Source organism: Sardina pilchardus, chromosome 24 (genome assembly GCF_963854185.1).
Source record: "Sardina pilchardus chromosome 24, fSarPil1.1, whole genome shotgun sequence".
Lineage (NCBI taxonomy): Eukaryota > Metazoa > Chordata > Actinopteri > Clupeiformes > Clupeidae > Sardina > Sardina pilchardus.
In genome coordinates this window covers 20037269-20063640 of record NC_085017.1, presented here as the reverse complement: position 1 = coordinate 20063640, position 26372 = coordinate 20037269, and the positions used below count along the sequence as shown (strand labels likewise).

The 26372-nt window shown below is 40.7% G+C and overlaps 2 protein-coding genes across 2 annotated transcripts; both read left to right on the top strand.

Annotated features, from left to right (window-relative positions):
• The first annotated feature begins 1488 nt into the window (after positions 1 to 1488).
• LOC134072300 (CD276 antigen-like) lies at positions 1489 to 19152 on the top strand. Its single transcript, XM_062528913.1, has 4 exons — positions 1489 to 1669; positions 6642 to 6992; positions 9574 to 9855; positions 15450 to 19152. The coding sequence occupies exons 1-4, from the start codon at positions 1615 to 1617 to the stop codon at positions 15581 to 15583; spliced, it is 822 nt and encodes a 273-aa protein (XP_062384897.1). The 5' UTR covers positions 1489 to 1614; the 3' UTR covers positions 15584 to 19152.
• An 831-nt stretch (positions 19153 to 19983) lies between these two features.
• On the top strand, positions 19984 to 25388 carry tspan13b (tetraspanin 13b). The gene is made up of 6 exons (XM_062528912.1): positions 19984 to 20227; positions 21046 to 21213; positions 22218 to 22298; positions 22752 to 22865; positions 23223 to 23333; positions 23914 to 25388. The coding sequence occupies exons 1-6, from the start codon at positions 20165 to 20167 to the stop codon at positions 23986 to 23988; spliced, it is 612 nt and encodes a 203-aa protein (XP_062384896.1). The 5' UTR covers positions 19984 to 20164; the 3' UTR covers positions 23989 to 25388.
• The last annotated feature ends 984 nt before the right edge of the window (positions 25389 to 26372 follow it).

Genomic DNA, 26372 nt, shown 5'->3' with positions numbered 1-26372 from the left:
CCACTTTGTATGGGACTGGGGAACAAAGGACCCTTTTTTTCTTAAATTTTAGAAAGGGTCCTATGTTCCCCGCTTTTCCAAAAAAGCGTCCTATGTTCCCCGGTATGTATTGCGACCGGGGAACATAGTCTCTCCCGCGCACTCACCGCGCCTCCATTTAAACTAAGGGCAAACCCATTCATTCGTGCCCAAAACGCGCGTCCCACTGTCAGCTGACACAAAATTTACATACATGGCGCTGTCATATGAAAAGTCAAGGCAAAAGGACATACATTTTCATTTTAACAACATTTATGCAACCATGTAAAAAAGGTGATTTGTGGATATTATTGCGCCACACAATATAGTTATCCCTCTTACCTGCTTAGAAATGCACCACGTTTTATTTTGTCTCACCATACTTGGTCGTGTGACTGTCACTCGTGTAACTGTATTTTGCTTTTTTAGGCTATAGTTTTAATTATTTAAAGTAGTAATGTAATGGTTTTAAACATGGGATAGGCCTACATAACCAACATTCATCTTATTGTTATGCACTGCCATTCAACATTGTAATATTTCATATTCATTTTAAATACACTTAATTACATTACTCTAAATTACACCTACTTAATGCTTAATTGCATCTACTAAATACTTATTTGAATTTACTATTAAAATTGAAATACAACAGGCAATAGTTTCTTTCATGGTCTTTATTAACCAATCAAATCAAGGAACAAGGGATTCCTGCCTGTTGGGGGGGGGGGTCACAGGAGGACAAACGTCCAGTTTCGGTTACACGCTTTCGAACACAGGCAGGCTTACGGCCCAGCCTGCCATAGCCTTCAACTGGCTCTGGCACCGCTGCAAAAGCCTTGTGAGTCGCGTGGACCTCCATTTAGAAAGGAGGACCAGAAAGGCCGCCTTGTCCTCCTCATCCTCACACTCCTCAGCTGACAGGTATGTGGCCTCAGCACTTTTCAGGAATTCTAGGTCCTCTTGACTCAGGACTTCTCCCCCCACCTGTCGTTTGAAAAGCTTCAAGACATGAGAGATTGCATATCAGTGATATGGCTGGCTGTAGAAGACATAAGAATAATAGCATAATATGAACTTGTGAAAACATTTTAACGTGTTTATTTCAGTGTTCCCACTCTAAGTCAAATGTAAAAATCCACCACTTTTCCCTGATAAAACAAAATGTGTGAATGTGGCCAACTGCAGATGTGTGCATTTTTTTTTATTATTATTAGGCTTAGGGCTATTATTAGGCTTTTGTATGTGAGTATTTGTATTTATTATATGTTATTTGTTGATGAATTCAATTTACTTAATTGATTGGGTATTGATTGTATCATCTGCATTTGTGTTTGAGTACCATTTTTGCAATAAATGTTTACATTTTTTTTCGCATCCCAAAAAAGAGCTTCTCACTAATCAAAGCAGAATGATTGAATTAATGATTTTCGCAGGGTTTCGCACTGATGTCATCTGCCACTGAAGCACGAGCAGGAAAACCATGCTGTCCGACGCGAGGACCTGAGCAGGCTCACATGGTGATAGACTATAGACTAGCCTACATTTAAAGGTCATAATAGGCGTTGCCACCACAAGTTTGATAAAGCTGATAAAATGAAAGATTATGGAAGACTTGGTATCGTGATTATTGTGTTCACCTGTTGTGGAGGTAAGCTTACCATCTTATTCTTTGCTTCTTTCATCTTCAAAAAAAATCGGGACTGTATTGGAATTCATTGTGCGTAGTCGATGCGTCCTGTTCTTGAGGAAAGTTTTTGGTTTTTCATGATTATTATCGCTCAATCTATGTGAATTCCATCTGAAAAACGGGTAGGTTAACTTTGTATGTTTATTCGGTAACTCCTTGGTAACTCTCTGGCTACGGTAACTCCACGTCGGCAAGTGGACTAGACCAGCAGAGATGAGGAAATGCCCCGATTGTTTTATTTTTAAACAAATCTGTAGCGTAGGCCACTGTTGATTATGTGGTAGCCTAGGTAAGTCATGCACAAAATAACTGACACAAGTTGGAAATCTTCCGTTGAAACTGCCAAATACATTGCACCTCAAAAGGTTCAGAAACTTAGGAGCGGGCCTTTTGAGAATTATTTTCTGAAAAGTTTATTATCAGTAGCCTATGGCCAGCTCATTGCTCCTCCCTAACAGACTTTTACGAGCGTAAAGTGCGTAGAAAGAACCTGGAAAAAACAGTAGCCTGAATAGCTTCGAACGTCGACTTCACATTGCTGACTGTTTCTCTGAGTTTCTTAACTCAAGTTATCCGATCCTCAACTCTATAATTGCCATACTGCACTTTCACTCATTCCACGTTTGCCCTTTTCTATCTCAATATTACATTCCTCTAGCCTAAATATGTTTTAGGCACTCGGTTTATCTCCATGTACGGGATGCGAACCTTACCATGCACATGATGGACACAGTGCGATTCCGAACGCGGATTTAGTGCCATGAATGAATCACATCCAGTTGCCACATAGTATCGTGACGGGGTTTTAGAGGAGTGTTTTTTATGCGTCGCTTCTTTTGGGCTTGCTTCGTGCAGCGCCTTGTACAGGTATTTTAACTTATGCCTATAAATAAGCTCCCCTAACAAGACCGGCCAAGAAATATGGATTATTTTGGGCTTTTCAGACATGCTACTTGATGATCTGGCAACACTGAACTGATGCGCAATAGAATGAACGCATGCACACCACGTGCGTTATGGTGTAGCTGTAGAGCAAGTCTACATTTCCAATTTCTTCATCCCCGTGAGCGTTTAACAGGTTCGATCATTAGAAATGCCCATGTTCCCCACAAGACAAAATGGCAAGATAGATATCCAGTCCTTATATTTGCAAAGATGCACTTTTTTGTAGACAAACTTCAGAGGGCAGGAGTTTCATCAGGTCCTTTACCACATGTTTATTAATGAATACAGTCTGCATTCATAATAGGGACTTGATTTCATACCTGTGGCAAGGGACCTGATGAAATCCATGAATAGCCTTTTATTTTATTTTTTATTATTATTGGCTCAGGCTCTAAATTAATATTAATAAATAATATATCTCCTAAGACTTATCCTACCAGCCCCACCTGTCTATAACTTTTAATTCCTTGCCTATATAAAACCACAATGTTTGGTATCTAGCAGTGTTCATTAGATGTGTTTTAACATGGAGAAGTCAAAAGGTACGGTGGCGTATTGCTGTCACACTAGAAATAAAAAAAAAAAGGCTCAGTAACAAGTAATTACGTGAAAGTTTCAAGTAATTACATGAACGTTTCTTGTTATAACAAGATCTTTTTCAAGTTTTACAAGATAAGTTTCATGTTACAAATTATCACGTTATTTCGTGATAATGATATTTTCACGTTACAACGTTACGATTAGTTTCGGTTTCTGACGCGCAAATGCTCACACGCATGCATGAATTTAATGAACACTCACCTAGTTGTATTGTTCTATGTTTAATCACATCAAATTAGCAAGTATTTCATCCTGATGGCAGAAACGTTTGTTCTGTTGGGTTGAGGTCAGGACTCTGTGCAGGCCAGTCAAGTTCATCCACACCAGACTCTGTCATCCATGTCTTTATGGACCTTGCTTTGTGCACTGGTGCACAGTCATGTTGGAACATGGGATGTTGCTTAAATCATTAGGGGGGTCAAGGCAAGTGATCCAATACTTTTGGCAATGTAATGTATATACTGTATATACTGTTAGTCTTTTCTTTTTTTTTTTTATCAAAGACCATTTTTCAATACCAGTCTTTGCTGTTTCAGCTTGCTACAGTCAACCAGATGTGTGAAAATATGAAGGAATGATGTATTCAAAAGGATTCAAGAAATTCCATCAGATTATTGTCCAAGTCATTATTATACCAACCTTCCTGGAAAAAAAGGCTGGTCTTCATACAAACGTTTTGATTGTTCAGGATACTGTGAACATTGTTTTCACTCGGAAAGCTGTGTGGGATTCAGAATGGCCTAGCGATTACGGGTGCTTCCCAGTGCACAGAGCAGGTGCTGTTGCATTGAAGAGATGACCTTGGCCGGACTCGTAAAGATATCATATCTAACCAGCATTTGTGCTGGTGCTTAGGGAGAAGTTATCTGAAGATGTAGGGCAGTCTAAACATATTTCCTGAATGGAGGACATGCTTGACTGATTAAGCGTGTCTGAACTTTATGTGACTGAAGAATTTGGATCGGATATGAGCACAAAATCGGACTTGAGCATATCCGATCTGCAGTCTAAACGCAGCCTAAATTATAGAAGCCTGGGCTGCTTTATCTTGGGTTCTAAAGGGTATTTGCCCGAATGTTAAGTTGAAACCAATGTAATAAACAAATAAACCAGATAAACAATGAATCTATCAAATTTGTGAAGAGTTGGACAACTCTTGACAAATAGAACAGAGCTCATCAACAGAGTAAAGAGAACAGTAGAAAAAAGGAGAGTAAGAGTGAGAGCAGAGACAAGAGGATAAGAGAGTAGTATGAGAAGGGATACCAAGGGCCTCAGCCGTGGCGCAACTGGCTGGGGCACCTGCACCGCACGCCGGCGACCCGGGTTCGATTCCCGCCCCGTGGTCCTTTCCGGATCCCACCCTGACTCTCTCACCCATTCGCTTCCTGTCTCTCTCTACTGTCCTGTAAAAATTAAAGGCACAAAAGCCCAAAAAATATACTTAAAAAAAAAAAACAAAAGAAGGTATACCAAGAAGAAGATAATTCATTTTCCAGATGGAAATGTTTTATCCTCAAACCTTAGCATATGCCACTTGCCAATAATACAACTCCACCCAGTTGGCCCTTTTGTAGTCAGCAGGGATGACTTCAAGAGGGTGGGAATCCAATGTGTTTGGTTGTAAAGTCTACGCCTATTACAATGCTAGGTGGTTGTGCAATGTTTAGCAAATGTAAAACTGACACGCAGAGAAGGGAAATGAGGACTTATAGGACCCTGGAGGAGAGTTCTCTTTGTAATAGAAGAAAATAGATAGGTCCCTTTTTCACTCTTCTTCAGACGTTAATCTTACTGAAATGTGGACAACAGCCAGGAATTTGCACGCGTCAGTGACATGCTGAATGGAAGGTCTTTAAAGTGAACTTAGGGATATAGAGTGATGTGAGAGAATACCACCAGCAATAACATTAACACAAACACAAACAAACGTTACTTCCTGCAAAATCCCTTTAAGCTAAACATTTTGATGGATTAAGAAGCTGTGAGGGACAATGTGACACCAGTCATTATCGGGAAAATAAATCCCGACAGGGCGGATAGAACCCCGACGCACCACCGGCGAGGGACTTTTTTCAAGGACTGCCCAATTCTCTGACACTCCATTGTTCCGACTTCTCAATAACCCGAAAAATTCCCTTTGGTCCTAGTCTGACGTACCTTTGTTTCGAAAAAAAATAAAAATAATAATAATCCTCGATCTGCCCCATCCCATTGTTTCGTCCATATAGGCTTTTGTTGATCACCTCCCATAATCTAAAATCTGAATCAGCAAAATTATTTTACTCTAGCTTATTAACTGGGCTGTCGATCGACTAAAAATGTTACAAAAGTAAATGTTAGAATCAATGATCTAGGCAGCACATTCTCTTCTCTCTCCTTCATTTTACAGTCTAATGGTTACTGATTAGAATGGCTCCAGGTCAAAGGTTATATTGATGAATCAGTGTTATTTTTTTTAATTAGTTGTGTTTTCTCAAATTAATTTATCAAAATTGATAAGTTATTTTGACAGCCCTATTATTAACACATTTAAAGGTTTATCTTTGAATAACTGAAATAAAAATGTTGGCTAGCCTTAGTCCAAAGTCCAACTGGGTAAAGTTAGGTTTGGTTTGGGTATGTATTTATATCACAAGCTTGTAATGATAATGAATAGGATTAGGGCATATCCCTAGCCTGACGAGCCAGACCCACATCAAGATGTAGGGTCTGGGAACTCACCGTAGTCAGGGCTCAATCGGAAGGATGGGATAAACAGTTGTCTTTCAAATTCCCTCTCCGCAGTAGGATAATGCTAAACGAATCATCTTCTTGTTTTCAAGTAGCAGGATGCATAACCTTCCCTCTCCTCGAATAGGATAACGCTAAACGAATCATCATCTTGCTTTCAAATAGCAGGATGCGTTACCGTCGCAACTTCTGGTCACATGTCAGTCACCATTATGTTAAGCCCGCCCACCGACTTTATACACGCTGTGATTGGCCAGCTTGATTTTCCAGTTCTCAGCTCCTAGCTCCATGGATCGTGCCTACTGCCCCGCCAGCCAAATTACATTTGCTGCCACTAGGGGTGTCTAGATTTCTAGGCTAGCATATCCCTGCAATAACTGACGTAAAACTAACTTGATCAGTGAGAAGACTTCCTGAATACGCTTGTAGTGCAAACATCTGTGCACTGCTCTTAATGATCTTAAGCTGTCCAAGTTAGTATTTGCATTGCGTCAAATTCTATAACCTGTTTCCTTGACCTGTTTGTCCACGAATCCAACTGTCCAATTGATGAGACCCTAAACTTGTACTCTCTCTCTCTCTCTCTCTCTCTCTCTCTCTCTCTCTCTCTCCCTCCCTCCCTCCCTCCCTCCCTCCCTTTTCCTTTCTCTTGCAGCTGCCTTTGAAGTGAGAGTTCCCCAGAAGCAGGTGGTGGCAGTCCATGGGTTTCCAGCTGCCATTTTGGGGTGCACCTTCACACCTCCTCCCAGCCTACAAGACGTTGTTGTGACCTGGCAGCGAGTAGAGGACTTAAGGGTGGTTCACAGCTTCTATTACGGAACTGATCAGCTGGATCGACAAAGTGCGGACTACAAGAGCAGGACAAGCTTGTACCGCGAACAGCTTTCAAGCGGGAACGCCACTCTAAGGCTGGCACAGGTCAGCCCCCGAGACACTGGGCACTACCTATGTAGTGTCAGTACTTCACAGGGATCAGACAAGGCAGATGTGCAGCTGAGTTATGCAGGTGAGGATGGGTTCAAAAGAGGGGTATTCCTTTAAAGGTGTTGTTCACAATGCCGGTGAAAGGTTGCTGACATTTTATCTTGACAGCCAATCAAATGACACCCCTTTCTCTGCACAACCTTTCCCATCCTTTTACATTACAATTGCAATTACACATTTTCTCAAAGAATTTGTGACATTGCAAACACATTACCAAGTACCAGTTTTGTTTGTACCAATTTCCGTCCCTAATATGTCTCTTCTCTCCGTGAAAATATCTTTTGTTTGGTGAACGGACGGTTCAGATCATCTCCCTTTCTTTGCTTAGGACTACAGCCAATGTTCCATATAAATCATCACTAACTTTAGGCTCATATCTGATATCCGGTTATAAATACATGATTTATATTGTAGAGAGAAATAGATAAACAGACTACTTTATGCACCAATGCTTCATTTAAACTAGGGCACTCTGAGTCAGAAAGCTCAGGTTTCACTTTTGTTATTAATGCAAGAAAACTTGTTTGACCCTGTTAGATATTTTCCAGGCATCAATGGGTTTTCCTTTGCTTTTGCTTCTCCATCATGTTCTATTTTTGTGTCGGTCATTTTTCTACAACCCTTAAAGACAATTTATGTTCATTCTTCCCACCGCGCTGTGCCTCCCCCGAAGAGGCCTGCCTCACCATATGAATACCGCTTAAAGCTGCAGTTGGTATATCTGGCAGATTGAGGGGATTTAGGCAACATTTTGAACGTATACAACTCCCAGGCCCCTCCCACAATACCACCAAGCACCGTCTCATCGAGTTTGTGCTTGTTAGTGACCATGTAGATATTATACATGACTGGAGAGAGTGACTAAATCCCGCACCCATTAATTTCAATGGCCCATGGCATGCTAGGTTAGCTACTGTACTTCAGCCCAAAAAAGTTTGAAATTGAATGGCGTTTCATGGGTATTCCTTTCTGGCACCAGCTAGAATTAGCCAATTAGGTTCCATGTTACAGATTGAGACAGCGTTAAGTACAACTGTATGTCATTGATGACGATTGGAGAGGAAAAGAAGGTGTTCGAGAACACGTTTCACCTACCCTCATTATAGGCACAAATGCATTTCATTGGTTGGGATAAGATTTCAGGGATGGTGGTGAAGACGTTTGCCCCTTGTCTCGAAATCCTATAATGTGATGTTCATATGTGATGATATAATAAACACGGCAAGTAAGAGTAAGAATTCACTTTATCATATACACAAATAATGAATGGTCCCTAAATGCTTTGGACTGGCTGTATTAGGCTATTACAGTATGTGCGCAATAGATTGTGTCTATCCGACGAAAATTACTCTTAATTAAGTAGACATGGGATGTGTGTGGGTGGTATTTGTGCTGAATTTGCAGCTTGTTAAACCTACAGTAGGCTACATTTGCAGGAATATGAAATGAAGCCAACATATATTAAACTTACCAATAGAAGCGCACATACAGTATGTTATGTTTGGAACAGCATGCATTGTAAGAGTCTGCAACTGCTGTCACTGTCAGGACCTTTCCTTTGACGTTACCTAGGCTATTAGTAAATGGGACATCCAGGGTTGTTAACTTTTGCCTCGACTGGCAGCCTTGACATTTTAAATCAAATGCATGCATTGCCTGTCAATGTTGCAGGAGAGCATTACATAAACATTTATTTTGTCTAAATCAAGAGGACTGGACAAACTGTGATTGACAGTCAGATCTCCCAACGCAGCCCTGCCCTTACTAGACCAGAAGAACTGGGAGCGGTGGATTTTTGCTCTAGGTGGAAGTACGTAGAAGCGCAGGGTTTTTTTTTCTGTCAAAGCATACTGTAGGTTTCAGTGAGGTGAATGTGATCAAAAACATCTTGCCTACTGCACCTTTAAGATCATGTGCCATGGGCTGTGGTCATCTAGCATTGCCCATCGATGACATCAGTGCCCAAAATATTTCACCGAATGCCTGAGAGGGAAAATAGAGTATTTTGAGAACACACCAAAAGTGGTCAAGTTAAGTCAAGTTTATTTAAACGGTGCATTTCATATTCAGAGGTCATTCAATGTGCTTTACTTACACAAAACCAAAAAGTAATAGCAGATAAAAGCATACATGGGCAAAGAGTAATTAAAAAAAAGTAATTAAAAGAAACATAAAAAGAGGGATCACATACAGTACATCAGGTTTCAAAATGATTTAACTCTAGTTTTAACTTCAGCTAGTGAGTTATTGACTCACTGACCCATTTCAATGTTTACACAGTGTTTAAACATGACTTTTGCAGATTTCAATAAACGGATAAGAGTTGAAATGGAGTAAAACAAGTCATGAAATAAGGGTTTCTGTGATGACACTTTACCAATCCTTAATTCATAATTATAAAAGGAAAAATTAGAGATCTTAACCTGGCAGAAATTATGTTGGTTATATTTTCCCAAGTGTGTGTGTGTGTGTGTGTGTGTGCGTGCGTGCGTGTGTGCCAGCCATGCCCTGGAACAGAATATGGGATGAGCTGGGTAGGGAGCTAAGCGGAAATTCCTTCGGTCTCTGAACTGTGTCTGACCCTTGTTTTTTTGTTTATTCAGCTTTCTTCTCAGAACCCAGGCTCTCTATCCTGGCCCACAGCTCCAACTTCACTCTCCAATATGAGAGCGAGGGCTACCCACAACCTGAGGTCCAGTGGAGGGATGGGTCGGGTCAGAACCTCACACACAACACCCAAGTGCTTCAGTCAGATGTGGACCCTGGTCTGCTGAAGCTCCAAACCCAAGTGGTTGTCGACATGGCCGAGGGTTTGAACTGGACTCTCACTGTGGTCAACCATCCCCTGGGACAGGTCATCCAGAGACCTGTTAGCTTCATTTATGGTACAGTAACCTTGCCTCCCTTTTGTGGATCATTATTATTTGTTTGAATATTGTCAGAAGATAAATAGACTGTATGCAGTAGTGCCCTGTATAGAGTGATACTCTCTTGAAGTATGTGCATATGAGCATATGTTAGCCATTGACACATAATAATAATAATAATAATAATAACTAGAAATGCAATTCCAAGGAATTACCAGTGCATGCAAATGCAAAAAAATTTAGATATGGCTACTAAGGTGTAGCTAGGGTAAACATGGTGGTTGCATAGTTTAAAGAGAGTTGATAGTGTTAAGGTAGACATTTTAAAGCTTAAACATTCCTGTTCTAACTTAAAGGGATAGTTTGGGTTTTAAGACACGAAGTTATATGGGTTCCCTGTCAGCAACGTTGTGCATCAGCACTGACTTACCCCCCGACAGCGTCCTGTGAGCCGAGATCCAGCCGGTTTTTGATCGTTTTTGATGCCGGACTATTTTCTTCAGCAAGTTTCTGGGGTCACGAAAGTAAAGTGTTTTTCTTCTCAAAACCATATGCGTTCAACAGAGTGATATATTTGCACCACAAAAACGTTGTCCAGCTGTCAGTAGCGCGCAGTGATAGGAATCGCGAAAAATAAGTAAGTGATAACGAGGTTTGAATTTTTCCTGGACAACGTTTTTGTGGTGCAAATATATCACTCTTTTGAACGCATATGGTTTTGAGAAGAAAAACACTTTACTTTCGTGACCCCAGAAACTTGCCGGACTACTTTCTTCAGCATCAAAAACCGGCTGGATCTCGGCTCACAGGACGCTGTTGCGGGGTAAGTCAGTGCTGATGCACAACGTTGCTGACGGGGAACCCATATAACTTCGTGTCTTAAAACCCAAACTATCCCTTTAACTAATAATTTCTAACAGGTATTCTAAAATGTTAACTATGCTAATTTCTCTTCAACCGTTTAACTTAGAAACTTCATTCAAACTCTGTGACATAGGTCTTCTAATGGATCGGGTTGGTATGACTTTTCAACTTTGTAACTTTTATACTTTTTGAACTATTAAATAAAAACTATTAAAATTTCCCCATAGACTTAACATTGGCCTCTATGACATCACAATCGGGTCGTTGAGCAATTAGAATCTTATGCCAGGTGGCCAGCCCCACCTGCAGCAGCCCTCTCTCTCTCAGGCTTTAAGCATACAATCTCTCTGTGAAGACTACATATCCTGTTAACTGTTTCCTCTGTCCACAACTGTTTCAAAATAAAAGTCCTCACTGCAATAATACACTATTGAATCATTTAACCACTGAAACTACTCAACTATTCCAACGTTTCCATAGCAACCAACATGATTATACTGCAGTAACTTCTTTATTCCTGATAGTGGGCACCATGGATACCCTAGCAACTACTGTTTCAAAATAAAAGTCCTCACTAGCAAGTTAGCATTGTTAACATGGTTAGCATAGTTAGCATTGTTAGCATAGTTAGCATTGTTAGCATAACTGCTAAAAATGATTAGCTAAGTTAGCTAATCAACCTGGTTAGCATTGTTAGCATAGTTAGCATTTTTAGCACAACTGCTAAAATGATTAGCTAAGTTAGCTAATCAACGTGGTTAGCATTGTTAGCATAGTTAACATTTTAGAATACCTGTTAGAAATTATTAGTTAAGTTAGAACAGGAATGTTTAAGCTTTAAAATGTCTACCTTAACACGATCAACTCTCTTTAAACTATGCAACCACCATGTTTACCCTAGCTACACCTTAGTAGCCATATCTACAATTTTTTGCATTTTCATGTACTGGTAATTCCTTGGAATTGCATTTCTAGTTTATAGAGCGCTTTTCTAAACATAGTTTCAAAGTGCGTTGCATATATAAAAGAATAAAAGAATAAACGGAACAAAAATAGCACAAAAATGAAATATCTAAAAACAATACAATTAAGACCATATCAACATTGGCAAAAAAGTCTGGTTTTGGTAGAGGTTTAGGTTTACCTGCTTTTGGTAGAGCTTTGGAACAACTTTTACAGTTATGTGTATATGTCCCCCAAAGCTGATGATAGACAAGGCACCTCTCTGAGCAATGTTCATGGCCGGTTTCAGGTCCCTAACAACAGTTGTCAAGAACAAACTCAGAGGACAAGCACTATTTTATTTATATGGACAGTGCATAGAAAGATAGCTGGCTGAACTTGATATTGCCTAAATATTTCGATGTAAATGAGATGTCTCCTGTATTGCACGCAGGAAATTCAATCTGCTTTCTCTATCAAAAGTGAACTATTTTCAAGTACCTTGTGTTTTTTTGGTCTTTGTATTTCAGTGCCTTACTATACGGCTCTGGGTTTTCCTGTTCTCTGAGTTTGTCCTTAATGGTCTGTTGGTGTTCTGGCATGTTCCCTTTCATATTTGATCAAATCTTTTTTTGTTATTATAATTGGGCAACTTATGCTTTAGAACTTTATCAGTTCAAATCAGCATGATCATCCAGTTGGAACACATGGTGGTTGCCAGGGGCCAGGGTGGGACAAGCCTACCCAAGAATTGTTCACATTTATCTCTGTTTCTCAAAATCACTGAGTACTGTTCAGTTCCCGGCTTCCACTGTGTCTCAATGCCTGTGAGCAATGCACTTAACCCCAAGTTGCTGCGGGGACAATGTAATTCCTTGTAATACAGTTGACATATGAGTCACTTTGGGCATCAGTGTCTGCTACATGAATAGATGTAATGTAAATTACTTAGAGAAAGATAGGTACTTTAATCATCCCGACGGGGGAAATTCAGGTGTCCAGCAGCCTACAGTGTGTTGTCCATCAACAAGCATTCACCATGCAATACACTCATAAAAACGTAAAGACACAGACAATGGCCGGGTTTCCCAGAATCGTTAAGAAGCTCTTAAGTGCTAAGAACTTCTTAGGAGCGTTCTTAGAACATTCTTACAACGCTCCTAAGAAGTTCTTAGCACTTAAGAGCTTCTTAACGATTCTGGGAAACCTGGCCAATAACAGTTGTTAAAGGAAAAGTTAAAAAAAGAGGCTTCTATCATTAGTAGTAAAATAGAATGAATGCGCATCAGCAGGTCCCTTATGCAGCCTTATGGCAGCTGGGACAAATGACCTCCTGTAGGCCTACCTCTCAGTCCTGCAGCGCACAGAGAGAGGTCTGTCACTGCGGCTGCTTTGCTGGGCAACCACAGTGTCATGCAGTGGGTGGCTCCTGATTTCATCATCCTCCTCATTCTGTCCTCCACCAAATCTCACTTCCTCTCAAGTTTCTTGAGAACTTTATTCAGCCCATCGGAACACATGGAACCAATTATTGGAACCAAGCCCATCGGAACACATGGAATCAATCTGTGCGTGTATTGACGATGTCAGAGACTTGTCTCCACATAGCGCTTGACAAGTTCAGCTGTGACTTTTTGAATGCATCTCTGATATGGTATTTTGGTTATGAGATGTAACAAGCAGGTCAGCATAGTTGATCTGTTGACTGTTTGCAGGTTATGGCATGTCATGTACTGTAGGCAGAGAAAAGCTGTTGCTCTCAAACACCATCCACTTAATCAACAGGCAGTGTTCTGATGAAGGAATACAGTGCAGACTCATCTTTAAATACATTTATTTAAATAAATGTTCAACACTTCACAGAATCAGGTGGAGTGTCTTTGGAGATGAGACACCACAGTTATGGGCCGGTTTCCCAGATTTGTTAAAAAAGCTCTTAAGTGCTAAGAACTTCTTAGGAGCGTTCTTAGAGCGCACTTTAGAGCTTCTTAACAAACCTGGGAAACCCGGCCATTATCTGTAAAGGTTGGTGTTCAGTCATTATTTTTTTTATTTAATTTTATTTATTTCTGGATTACGACAAAATAAGACAAATCCAAAGGATGACATGCAAAAGTACAATTTCCAGCATGGTCCTTGGTCAGCACGGTGTAGAGCAGGGGATTGAGCACACAGCCAGCTCGCACTGCTTGTGGTGTTTCACTGAGGAAGTCCACTGGCCAGTTGCATAGTGAGGTGTTGAGCCATAGGTGGTCCAGGCGGTTTGCAGATGAGATGCTGTGGGATTATGGTGTTGAGTGCTGAACTGAAGTCTATGAACAGTGTAGGCGACTAATCCTTAACTCAAAGCTTTAGTCACTGAGAGGCTGAGTGGGGGAGACTAACTTCCTTAACACACTGTTCAATAATTCCAGTAGCTTCCAATAAAGTTAAGTTATTTTATTGTGGTAAAACCGTCATCTTCAAAATATCCAAAGTAGTTCAAGGTGTCTTGTGTCAATTCAAAGACATTAATAAATCCAGTCTATCAACTGTCAAATGCGGTCAGCAAAAAGTAAGGCTTCCCCCCTCACTCCCTCTCTGTTCATTTATAAAGCACTAGCAAGTGAGCAGGAGACATTACGATTGTTACCGCCACCAACACCACGTGACCCAATAACTGTGAGTAACCACACAGATGCACAACACAGACGTCATCCGACCCCAGCAAGTTTATGAAAAGTTTATTTAGCCAGTAAAATAAACTTCACTAACAAAATCCATCTGGTCACACAAGGACATGATCCTGCTGGAGACTTTTGGAAAAGGTCATAGCTTGTGAAACAGAGGATGAATGGTGCATGACTGCCATCTAGTGTTAAAGCAGTACTAAATAATATGTGCTCTCGGGTCCCCCTACAGTTGAGAAGTGGAATAATACTACAGCTTTGGTGCATTTCTCAGCTCACATTTGAAATTCTCAAAACAGTTTCTCCCCATCTTGAACAAACAAAGCGATTTTGTACAAATGTGTTTTTTTACATTTTCAATTGAGATGTGGTCTGGGAACCAAGTATTCATTTTCTCGTATTTGAGGTATTGCTTATGAATGCCCAGAGCCGTTTATTGGGCGTTACAGATGTCCATCAAATGTGTCTGTGTGTAGCTCATAGGCTAGTCAGTTGTATCAATTATACCAGATGACATTATGTAGAATGTTTTGATACTTCAAAATAACATTTGATAAATGAACCTTAAGTTTTTCAGTAGTGACAGGTCTGTAGATTTGAACAAAAGCTGGTTTGGTTCTTAACCAAAACATAAGCTTCGGTGTGTTGCTTAGACATTGTCATCGTCTTGCTAAACAATCAGAGAATAATAAGTTAAAGAGAAGAGAATTTTAGGTGAATGACCTAATGAATTATGAATGGTGGTCGTTGTAGATGGCCAATTGGCAGATACATATTAGTTACATAATACTCCCTAAAACAACGGTGCAACAGGAACTTCCTATTTAACTTGACATAGTTGTCATCAATAAATCCAAAATGACTCCCATCATTCTTTGTTTTGTGTTAGACTGCCTCCTTGTGGGCATACAGCACAGTTCAGAAGACAGCAGAACAGCTACGCTTACACAGTATATTAGCTATTGGTAAATTAACCCATTCCATAGGTCTCTCTCGCTTTTTTCTGTGTTTGGTTTTGAGTCACACATGTTTAGTAGTAACAATATGCAGATAGTGTGTATGCAGAAGAATAGGAGGGTTTAAAGTTAGTCCACCTAACAAACAGTTTGAGCCTTACAATTTCTTTTTTTTTTCCAGATGATCAGAGAAACCGTGTGGACTGCAACAGAGAGAGGCTTGCTCTGTTATGTCCAATTGCATTTTGTGTAATTGGCTCAATATTACTGTTTTGGGTACGACAGCCATTGTGCTCCATTTTAAATAACAGGTAAAGTAAATCAGCAAAGTGCACAAACCTAAGTTATAGACATAACTTACAATCTGTTTGTAAGTTTGACCTCACTCAGATAGTCACTATGGTCTTCACCTATGGATGACTCATACCATCAGGGTCATGAAGGAACGGAGGGCTCCACTGCAGAGCAGTGGTTCCCAAACCTTTGTGGCTCATGGTACCCCTAAACATATTTTTCTCCATCCACAACACCCCTATTTTTTTAACGTTTTACTCTCAACCTGCTTTATTTGTACTTCCTTCCATTTTAGTTAACCTTGTGATATGTTGGATAGACCAAAACTGCTTTTATTATAAGCCTATGAGAAAGTGAGTTTTATTCCCTTTTTTATTCAAATGAACCACTCTCTTTAATTCAAATCATTTAATAGAACTTTTGAAAAAAAGAAACAGTGAACAGAATATGAAAAGAAATATCAGGAATAGGCTTTCAACTAAAGTGCATGAAATGTCTGCACCTCTATCACAACTGTATTTTGAAATTGATATTATGGCTAATTTCTTTGTGTATCACAGCACCCAGGGTGCTCCGGCACCCACTGTGAAAACCCCTGCTGTAGAGAGTACAGCTGAACCCAGTAGGGCTGGCGCTGCCACCTTGACTCTGTAGAAACGAGAAAATGCGCATGGGGCACTCCAAGATGCTGCTGCATAAATTTCCGTCACAGATACCCCTCTTAAATCTCAAACCAGGGGGAGATCCCATGATGGAGCTCTTAGTGCCCTGCCTAGCTGCAGGCGGTATGCCCCCCTGACAGCTTGAGACACCAAGGTTGCATCCCAATGTACACACCTGTGTCATTGGATCTGCTAGTGTCCGCTGCATCTACAACCCAAATTCCGAAAAAGTTTGTAATAATTTGAATTAAAAAAAGAACGCTATGATTTACAAATCATGCCAATCCTATATTTAATTGAAAATAGTTCAAAGACAACAAATCAACTGTTGAAGGAGAGAAATGTTATTGTCTTTTTTTTTTGGAGGGGGGGGGGGGTCACCTTTTTTGGAGTAAAGCTCAAACCAGGAAGCGATCCCATGATAGAGCTCTTAGTGCCCTGCCTGGTTGCAGACGGTATGCCCCCTTGACAGCTTGAGACACCAAGGTTGTTTCCCAATGTACACACCTGCGCCTTTTTTGGAGTGTCCCTCTAGGCTTGAGACGCAGATGATATCCTGGCTGCTGCAGTGGCAGCTGCTTTATACCACTAGCAGGGGCTACAAACAGAGACACTTATATATTAAAAAGACTTTGCTACAAAGTTCTGAAATCTGTCTCCTGTCAAACCTGCTGAGTCTGGTGTGGGGGATAAGAGTAGCCCCCCGACTCTAATGAATGTACGAGAAACAGACTCTTCTGTGTGGCAAGACTTCTCAGCCTTATTCAGAACACTCTGGGAGTCTGGATGAAACGCATTACAGTGCTCTGCCACCATATTGGTGAGTTATTTTCTGATATTTTCCGGTATAGCGAGGTCTGCTTCAGCCAAATCTGCCTGCGCACTAGAACAGCTGATGACATGTCAGCACCAATATTTAAGGGCAACGCTCACTGGCGGTATCTGTCAAGTGACGTCAACGTTTAGAACTCCACTGCTTTTAACATGGCAAAGCCCACTGGGCTCGGGTGCGTCAACACCAAAGTTTAGAGAATCTCTTGAGCATCAAATCCATAGGCCCAAATGTCGTCGCCAGTGGACATTGGCCTTAAAGCCCTGTCGTCAACAGCCTGTTGGCCAGGATGCTTGTGTTGAAGGGTGAGCCAAGCCTCCTGGGGTCAGTCACATGACTTTACTGATATATCTTCTTGAGGATGGGTAGAAGGATGGCATCCTAATTGTGCTGTATTGTAAAATACAATGGCAACAAAAGCATTCAATTCAATCATTCATATGTGAAGACTGTGCTGACATTCTGAGTGAAGTCAAAATAGATCTAAAGTCGTTGTAAAATGTGTGGGACCATTGAACTGATAACTGATGTTTGTATAGGATTTTGTGCATGGTATTGAGTTAGCAAATATATTTTACTTTTTTATTATGTGACATTTACTTAGATTGTAGACTTAGTCTCTGTGTTATTTAAATTAAATTAAGTTAAATTAGGGCCCAAACTGTTACAGTGTTAGGCAGAGCACAATATGTAGAGATTTCTTCACCTCTTTTGCACTGTCACTGAATCTCTTGAAATATGTATCGATTATGTTGCACTGCAAAAACTTCCGTTGGACTCATATTGAATCAATTTTGACCTTCAAAAGATGTGTTCTTCCATGATGATTGACCTTGTAAAATGAAGAGAATGTTGCTGGACAACAGCGGTAACCAAGGTTGCCTACAGGAACAAATTGACCTCATTCTTGCCCATCTGAAATAACTCCTCTAGCTTTGCAGCCTCCATCCTTTCTGTTATTGTTGTTTACAAAAAAAATAGCTGAATTCGCTGAACATTGTTTGTTGGTAACCAGCAGGAAGTAGCTTGCAAGTTCAGTAACCACTCAATTACTGCATGTGTGCACTCTCATTCTCTCTCCTCTCTCTCTCCACATTGTGCTGCAAGTAGGATACATTTGTTTATTTTATAGAAAAGTATAAACGTTAATTTGCTACAGTGCAGTGAAGAGTTGGGAAGATATGATAAGCCAATTTGTAGTAAATATTTACAAGGGAAATTCTCTCCCCCCCTCGTTGCTGAGTAGCCTGATGGTGAGAACATTGCGTACGGCAGTGTACCTGCAGGCACCAGTGACACAAGAGATACATCTGAACATTCCTGATATTCACATTCTTGAGATACATTTCAGATACCTCCAAACACATCCCTGATATTCACAATTTCATTGTATGTATTTATCATTTTGTAGATTTGTTTTGCAGTTTCAAAGTTAACAGTAAAAGTAAAGTTACTGGATTGAAGTAAAATTACTGATTAAGTTTCAGCATGGGAAATGATAAAAGTGAAATTACACTTTTGCTACAAGCATTATCAGTATTTATGTTTATTATAATACTTGCATCTGTCAAGGTTTTTAAATGCTGCATCTCTGTTAAGGCTGTTAAATATTATTACACTAAAGTATAAGTGCAGCAAAAAGGCTTCTAACACTAACAGTAAGACCTTGTGTGGTGTTTGCAAGGTTTTGCATAGTCCTGCTGGATAATGTGATGTTATCAGTAAGAATTATAGGTCTTTTAACTGTTCAACTACACAAATGGTACACTCGCTGCCTCCTGAATGATAAAAAAATGTTTCTGATGAAGGCCTGATGGATTGAAAGCCCATTGCTTGATGGTACAAGAATTGATGCAGTGACTAATTTTGATTGTAGTCAACAATAGTGTCAATAGAGTCAATAACCAATAACCTGAAGGAATGGATTTTAATATCATTTTCTTTTCTAATATTTTGGGCACAAAATTGAGGTTGTGTTAAAATCTGGATTTGGGCCTTAGAATATGTGTTTATGTTAACGAAAACATGTTGCTTGAGACACACTGTTTACTTGTACATGTCATCTGCTGCTAATAAACTAATGAGATCCATTAATACCCCGTGTACTGAACATGCATTTTGTTCAACTGCTTCATCAAGGCACTCACACACAACCAGGGAGAGAGAGAGAGAGAGAGATTATCATGGGAAAATACATAACCAACATGATTTCTGCCAAGTTATAAGATCTCTAAGTTTTCTTTTTATAATTATGGAGTAAGGATTGGTAACGGATCATCACAGAAGGCCTTATTTATGTAAATCATGACTTTTATGTTTTACTCCTTTTCACCTCTAAATAGAACATATCAATTTATTGAAATCTGTAAGTCTTCAAAGTTAAAAGCACGTGTATCAGAATATGGTTTAGACTTTAGAATTGAGAGATTAATTGTTCACTTTTACACCAAATTATCCATAAGCATAAGCAGTTTGCAGGCTGCACATGGCCTATCAAAAAGGACAATATTAGGCTATACTTCACCTACAATGTGGGCTTAATTTGTGATGAGTTATTTCTATAATGTTCCTACCATTCTGTTTGTTCCATTTGTTGATACAGAACATTTGCTTCAGGCACATAAAATGTAAACAAAGACCTCAGATGGGTTAAGGCTTTGGAATTTTAGTTACAAACTTATTTAGAGCCTAGTTCAAAACCGACCGTTTCATGCCATCACTGACAAGGATGACAGAACGCTTCCTGTAACTCTCAGACATCATCCTCTGACTGTATCTAGTTGATGCGCAGCGTCAGGATGATGCTGCTGTTGGCCAGCGGTCCAAAGCCATCACCGCATCTCCGCAATCATTTGCATATGAATCTTAGATACTGCCTACCGACCAACCAGAACGCAAAGCATTCCAAAGTCCCTCCCCTGAAAGTCATATGCTCATGCTGTCTAGCTTTCCAAAGAAACAAGGTGTGTTTTGTACGCGCTAGAGGAGAAATACGGACATTATTCACTGAATATTGGCAGGCTATTGCAGTATTGCTTTTGGAAACATCAAGCGACAGGAGTGAGGTTAATTTAAAGACGTAAAAAAAAAGGAGAAAAAAACGCCACCATGGGCTGCGCTGGATTCACCTGCTCAAAGAATTCCCTCTGCGCTCTCAACATCCTCTATGTTGTAAGTAAGCCATACCAGACATTTCCATATGGTGCGACTTGAAGGCAATTTGAACGTCGTTAAGATAAATACCAATGTTTGTGATAGGGTCAAGATGCAAATTGTTGTAAACAATATAGGCTACTGGTCCGCAGAGTGAACACCGCTGTATCAATTATTCAAAATGATTCATTGTCTGGAATTAGGCTAGATCGACGGTCGAAGGCCAACAACAACGTTTCGGGTTTCAACCAGGGTCGTGCAAATGTCTGAATTATACAAAATCAGAGGCAAAACAAGCTGTCGTTCTCATTTCCTCTGGCGTGTCAGGGAGAAAATTCACGTCCTGCCTTTGTTCGTGGCTGGGCCTAACTGTATCCTGCTTTATCTAACATAAACTAACACAACGGTTAGGCTCTCTTGCCGATGGGCTTATTTTTGCATCGCTCTATTAGATATGCTGGCCTGCATGTCACATCAACCACGTGGCCTGTTCTGCTCTGAAGAATCCGTGTCAGATAAATTTGGACACTACAGTTTTAGTTAACTGATTAAATTGTAAGATTTCACTGTTGACCTAGTTGCAATTGACTGTTTGGTAAGTGGATAGGGTATAGGGCAAGCCAGTGATTTGTCAGTCAGACCAAATGTCCACACTGACAGGCCTAATTAAATGCAACATGATTGCTCTCAAGCCTAAAAATGTTTAATGAAACAATTAATACAAAAGAAAAATACATGTTACATTGATAAACTATACAAATTATATTATATTGATAAACACTCACATATCAGGACACAAACACTTTTTTTTCATCTTGATTCCGTCCTCTTTCTAGATGGTGAGCTTGCTGATGATTGGAATCGCAGCCTGGGGAAAGTGGTTCGGCCTGGTGTCTAGCTTTCAGGTGGTGGGGGGCGTCATCGCTGTCGGGGTCTTCTTGTTCGTTGTTGCCCTGGCCGGCCTGTTTGGAGCCATGAAGCATCATCAAGTCCTGCTCTTCTTCGTATCCTTTCTCCTCCCCCCTGGAGGTCTAGCTGTTTTAGTTTTCTAGGTCAGGGGATCTTTAGGGCACCATCTTTGTTGAATTATGCAGCTGATGGAGGACATTGCACCATTAAAAAAAAAAGAAAAACATTTAGTGGCAGCAGAGTAAACCTATTCACAGTGATGCAATACGCCTTTATTCCCAACTGAATGGGGGAGTGGATAAAAGTAGACATGGCCGTGTCATTGGGACTCTTGTGAATAGGTCACTGACAGAAGACACTAACACATATCTGAGGAATGTATGTGCACTGTTAGACTTAACGGAAAAAAAAACTAGAGGAACCTGCATTTTGGTGGACATCAGTTCTGCCCTGCTAAGTTTCAGTTAAATAAATGAGTAACATGTGACTAATAATGATAGTAATGAACTCTCTGATATACAGTTGTGTGTAGTCATATCCCTGGGTTGGCTTTGCTTCCCTACGTGGAAATGTTGATGTGCACTTCTCAGTGATGTATGTGTATGTAACCAGACCTGTGTAGTTCAGATCCGATTTCACACTGCGCCAAAGTGCACTGGGCCCTTGTGGACGGAGGCTGCAGTGGATCTCTTGCAATCCATTGGCAGTCCGGTCGACATGATCAGCTCAGGAATCTTCAAATCATAGCTCTCTTAATACACGCTAACATGTTCAAGTTCTTATAGATTTAAGGGTTCCTGAATTTATATATAGGTCTAACACAAAAAGTCAGGGATATTTGCTTCTACTTAGATGCCCTGCTTTCATGATATAATACCACTGTAGCTTGAACTTTTTATATTTTCCATAAATGTCAACCGAAAGCCAGATATCCAAAACTTTTTGTGCGTCATGTATGGCATGAAACGGTCGGTTTTGAACTAGGCTGAAAACAAGTTTGTAACTAAAATTCCAAAGTCTTAACCCATACCCATGGCTGAAATCAGTTGTGCTCTTTTCGGTATTTTGTGGACTTGTGCCTTAACAGCTGAAACACTAGTACATGATTATCCTGTTCATGGTGTTCGTGGTGCAGTTTTCTGTGTCCTGCGCTTGTCTGGCCATCAACAAAGACCAACAGGTATGTATGGCGGAGCAGGATAAGATTATGCATAGCCTACAGGCAAGCGCAAGTCCTCTGTATGCAAATCACACAGCTAAAGGCTTCAAAAGCCTTTAAGCAAATACAGGGCCATTCATGGAGAATGTGGTGAGGGAAGGGTAACTAGTGGATGGTAGTTTTTCCTTACATACTGAGAGCAGCAAGCACTGCATTCAATGTTTCAGGCATTCATCCTCCCATGTTGACCTCTACCACAATGCTTTCTGAGTCAGTTCCGCTTTGTCAGTAATTAAATAATACATGAAAACCCAGTGACGTAGTCGCTTGTAAGGAGTGAAGAGGTGCTTAGACTAGTGTGGCGTAGGAGGAGTGTGTGAGAGTTTGAACGTGAGCCATCCAAGAGTATGAGTGTGAATACGTGTGTTTACTAATGTGTATACTAACATTTGTGTGTACTATGCTCGCTTGAAGGAGCACCTACTTGAGGTGGGCTGGAACAACACTGTAAGCACTCAGGCTGATGTGGAGAAGACACTGAACTGCTGCGGCTTTCATGAAGTCGACCGCAACGCCACCTGTCCTGCTGTAAGACGCTAGCAAACATACACACTCATACCAACTGGGATTACGTTGATCACATGCGTATTTATTTAGCAGAAATTCATCAGGTTGTCATTTGTTTTTTACTTTAATTTTCTCAACATTCATCTTTATTTAGCATACTGTGTGTAGCTGCAATACAGCGATAGCTAACCAAACTGATTTTAACCCCTGTAGGTTGTTGACAAGAATATCTAATAGAACACTTTGTGTAGTCATGTTTTTTAATTGACTACTTTCTGTGATCACCTAGCGAAAAAAGGGTTTTGCAGGTCATCTTAACTACATTCTGATGATGGCACAATGACTCTGGGTTGATTCTGAGCCCTCTCCTCTCCATAGGCCTGTTTCCCTCAGAATACTTGCACCCCGTGCGCTGATAAGATCCAAGAACACGCAGGAGAGGTGCTGCAGTTCGTTGGTGGAATTGGCCTTTTCTTCAGCTTCACTGAGGTGAGCTTTCTTTCTTTCTTTCTTTCTTTCTTTCTGTCTTTCTTTCTGTCTTTCTTTTTGTCTTTCTTTCTGTCTGTCTGACTGACTGATATGCATGGCCCAACACATTAGTCCAATACATGCTCTTAAGGAAGTGAAGAAATACTTTTCTTAAAGAATTTGGCTGGATCCTGACCTCAGTCATGCTAATGTGAAGCAGTCTAACCAGTTTTGTTTGCCCTGGACTGTTTCCTCCAGCAGTTCACATGATTTTGTAGTGATCACACCAGGATGTGGACTTACAGTAATCATGTGCCACACATGTCCGCATTTGCCATTTTATCAACTTGAAAGTGTTGTTGTAGTTGTGCTGCCACCCTCTCAAAGGAAATGTGGCTTCCGTCTCTACCATCTGCCATGAAGAGGGCTGCTTTAAAATCGCACAGCTCTAGCCAAGGTTTGGCACAGCCGGGGCTCCTTGTGGAAGTAGGCGCCATCTGCGGTTGCCCATGCATTCTTCGTGGGTTGGTTGATGCCAGCCAGCTCGTGGCAGGTAGTCACAAGAGTATGACGTGTGACCTGTCTGTCCTTTTGATTTCAGATCCTCGGGGTGTGGCTCACGTATAGGTACAGGAATCAGAAGGACCCGAGGGCCAATCCCAGTGCCTTCCTGTAGCTCCCATCACAGGCTATGGTTGTCATGGTGACCCACCGCTGCATTCACCTGCACTTCTCTGAATCCCTGAACTTGTTTTTTTTTTAAAGTTTTGTTTGGATGTATATAGACAAGTGTGTGTGTGTGTGTGTGTGTGTGTGTCTGTGTGTGTGTGTGTGTGTGTGTGTGTCTGTGTGTGTCTGTTTGTGTTTGTGTCTGAGTGTGTGTGTCTGTCATGTAGGTATGAAGTGAAAAAAAAGTGTTTTCTAACTGCTTTGTGCACTGGATTTGCAAGAGTGCAGTGTGTGTTTGAGTGAAATAGTTATGTACATTATGATTGTGTTGATCCACTGAAAGGGCGTTCCTCTTTGAAAACTCCTGTGTAAAGTTTGGCATGTGCCACTAACTCCTTGCTACTCTCTAATGGCCTAGATAAGACATGGGCTAACGGGGTTGAAGTATGATGGCCTGACTGATAATGTGAGCTTTAATGGTTTGGGGTTGAAAACTTGCTGCTGTACCACTGAAAATAACTTCAGTCATGAAGATCTTCGTATCACTTGTGCATGTGGGACTGAATGGAAATGACTAGAATATTTATATTTATATCTCCTGGGGGAAAAAAATGCAATCATTGTGTTTTTATAGCTGCCGTCGCAGCTCTCAAAAAAACTATGTCAAAGAAATGCACTGGTATTTCCCAACCAAGATTGCCGTCAAAGTCCACACAATAAAAATCATCGGCAGCATTCTCTAATGCTGTTATTATATCCTTGCTCTGGAAACATGCAGTGTGGTGTGTGTAATGGGCCAGCAATGAGGAAAAGACTACTGGAGTAGAGTGAGAGGGGAAATCGGGAGTCGAGAGTAAAAGCTCCTCCTCGCATTTAAATCAGATTACGGGAGTCTTGAGAGGGCAGCTGTGGAGCAGGTACTAATTTCATTGCAAGGCGGGGGCTGGCCAGGTGTGTGGCACTGAGCTGTGTTCTCAAGCATGTCTGGTTTTTATCCCTAGAACGTCAGACCCACACTACAAAGGGCACGTATGTGTTATCTTGCCACTAAATCAGAATAGCTCTACCTGGTACATTGTGTCGTTTGGCTTGTGTGGTTTTGTTCTGTCTTTCTTTTTTTTTTGCAGTATATAAATGTGAGGAACAATCATGGTAATAGCTAGAAATGCTGTCCTCTTGATTGTATGTGTGTGTGTGTGTGTGTGTGTGTGTGTGTGTGTGTGTGTGTGTGTGTGTGTGTGTGTGTGTGTGTGTGTGTGTGTGTGTGTGTGTGTGTGTGTGTGTGTGGATTTGGCCTCTTGCATGATGTTTGGTTTGAATTATGTGCCCATGTATGAAGGTTCTGTGAACTGCACACCAAAGTGTTGGGAAATGATGCAAAAATAAACCTGAAATAACCCCCCACCACCACCCGCCCTCCACCTCAATTTGTTGTCTGTCGCTTTGTCAAGAATTCAACAAATATGCTTTTTGTCTCACTGAAACAAAGGCTTTTCTTCGTTGCTGACATTTAAACCAATCAGAGACTGACACACTTTCCCTGCCCCATAGTCCCAGAAACTCATTAAGCAACAATGCCCATGTTTGGCCAGTGCCGTGGTCGCCAAGCAACCGGGTGACTCAGGATAAAGTATGCCAACTCCAGGGCCCTCCCCTCCAGGATGTTGCACAGTTACACTCCCTAGATTTCAACCGGCGTCCTTTTCCTTAAGGCCCTGGGCAAACACACCAGTGTGACCGGACTTGAGTACCCACACATTCTTCACACAGTGCTTTTACTGACTGAATCACATTTAGGAAAGTAAAATACCAATACAGAGAATAATATATTACTAAACAGGATAGTTTTAGGAACAGGTGCTTCAAAAAGCACCTGATTTAACATGCAGTATGTCCCAAATGAATAAACTTCATCGTGCCTAAACACATTTCAGAATCTTACTGAGAAATGTCAGACTGGTGGTAGCTGAATGAATTGGCGTAGTATTCTTTTCAATATTTTCGTCATGGTGATTTTATAGAGCCCTTATTCAGGAGAGTAAATGTGTAATACATGCTACCACTTAATCCTGAACAGGATGTATGTACGGAACTTGTATTTGCTGACTTTTGACCATTTTGACCTGAGCACAATGTAAGGAATTCTTTTGAAGGATTCTTTAGAATGTAAAATAACCATGGAAGGGATAGTATGTGAACATAGCCGTTACAGTTCACTTCAACATATCTTTTATTCTCCAAAATGTGCTTGTCCATACTTGATAAAGCTGGTGTTTATTCTCAGTTTCTGTTTTGTTTTTATATAAGTACAGAGTACTTTCACCTTCTCCTGTAGCCTTTCATTGATCTTAAGAATGGTTTGTCTTTAGGAGAGCTCCATCTGCTGACGAT

Bases quoted from the DNA above. Each gene is read 5' to 3' on its own strand.
- LOC134072300 (XM_062528913.1), top strand. From the start codon at position 1,615: ATGAAAGATTATGGAAGACTTGGTATCGTGATTATTGTGTTCACCTGT. The intron at 1,670-6,641 runs GTAAGCTTACCA...TTTCTCTTGCAG, and splicing joins TGTGTTCACCTGTTGTGGAG to CTGCCTTTGAAGTGAGAGTT. The intron at 9,856-15,449 runs GTACAGTAACCT...TTTTTTTTCCAG, and splicing joins ACCTGTTAGCTTCATTTATG to ATGATCAGAGAAACCGTGTG.
- tspan13b (XM_062528912.1), top strand. From the start codon at position 20,165: ATGGGCTGCGCTGGATTCACCTGCTCAAAGAATTCCCTCTGCGCTCTC. The intron at 21,214-22,217 runs GTATCCTTTCTC...CTGAAACACTAG, and splicing joins ATCAAGTCCTGCTCTTCTTC to TACATGATTATCCTGTTCAT. The intron at 22,299-22,751 runs GTATGTATGGCG...GCTCGCTTGAAG, and splicing joins CCATCAACAAAGACCAACAG to GAGCACCTACTTGAGGTGGG.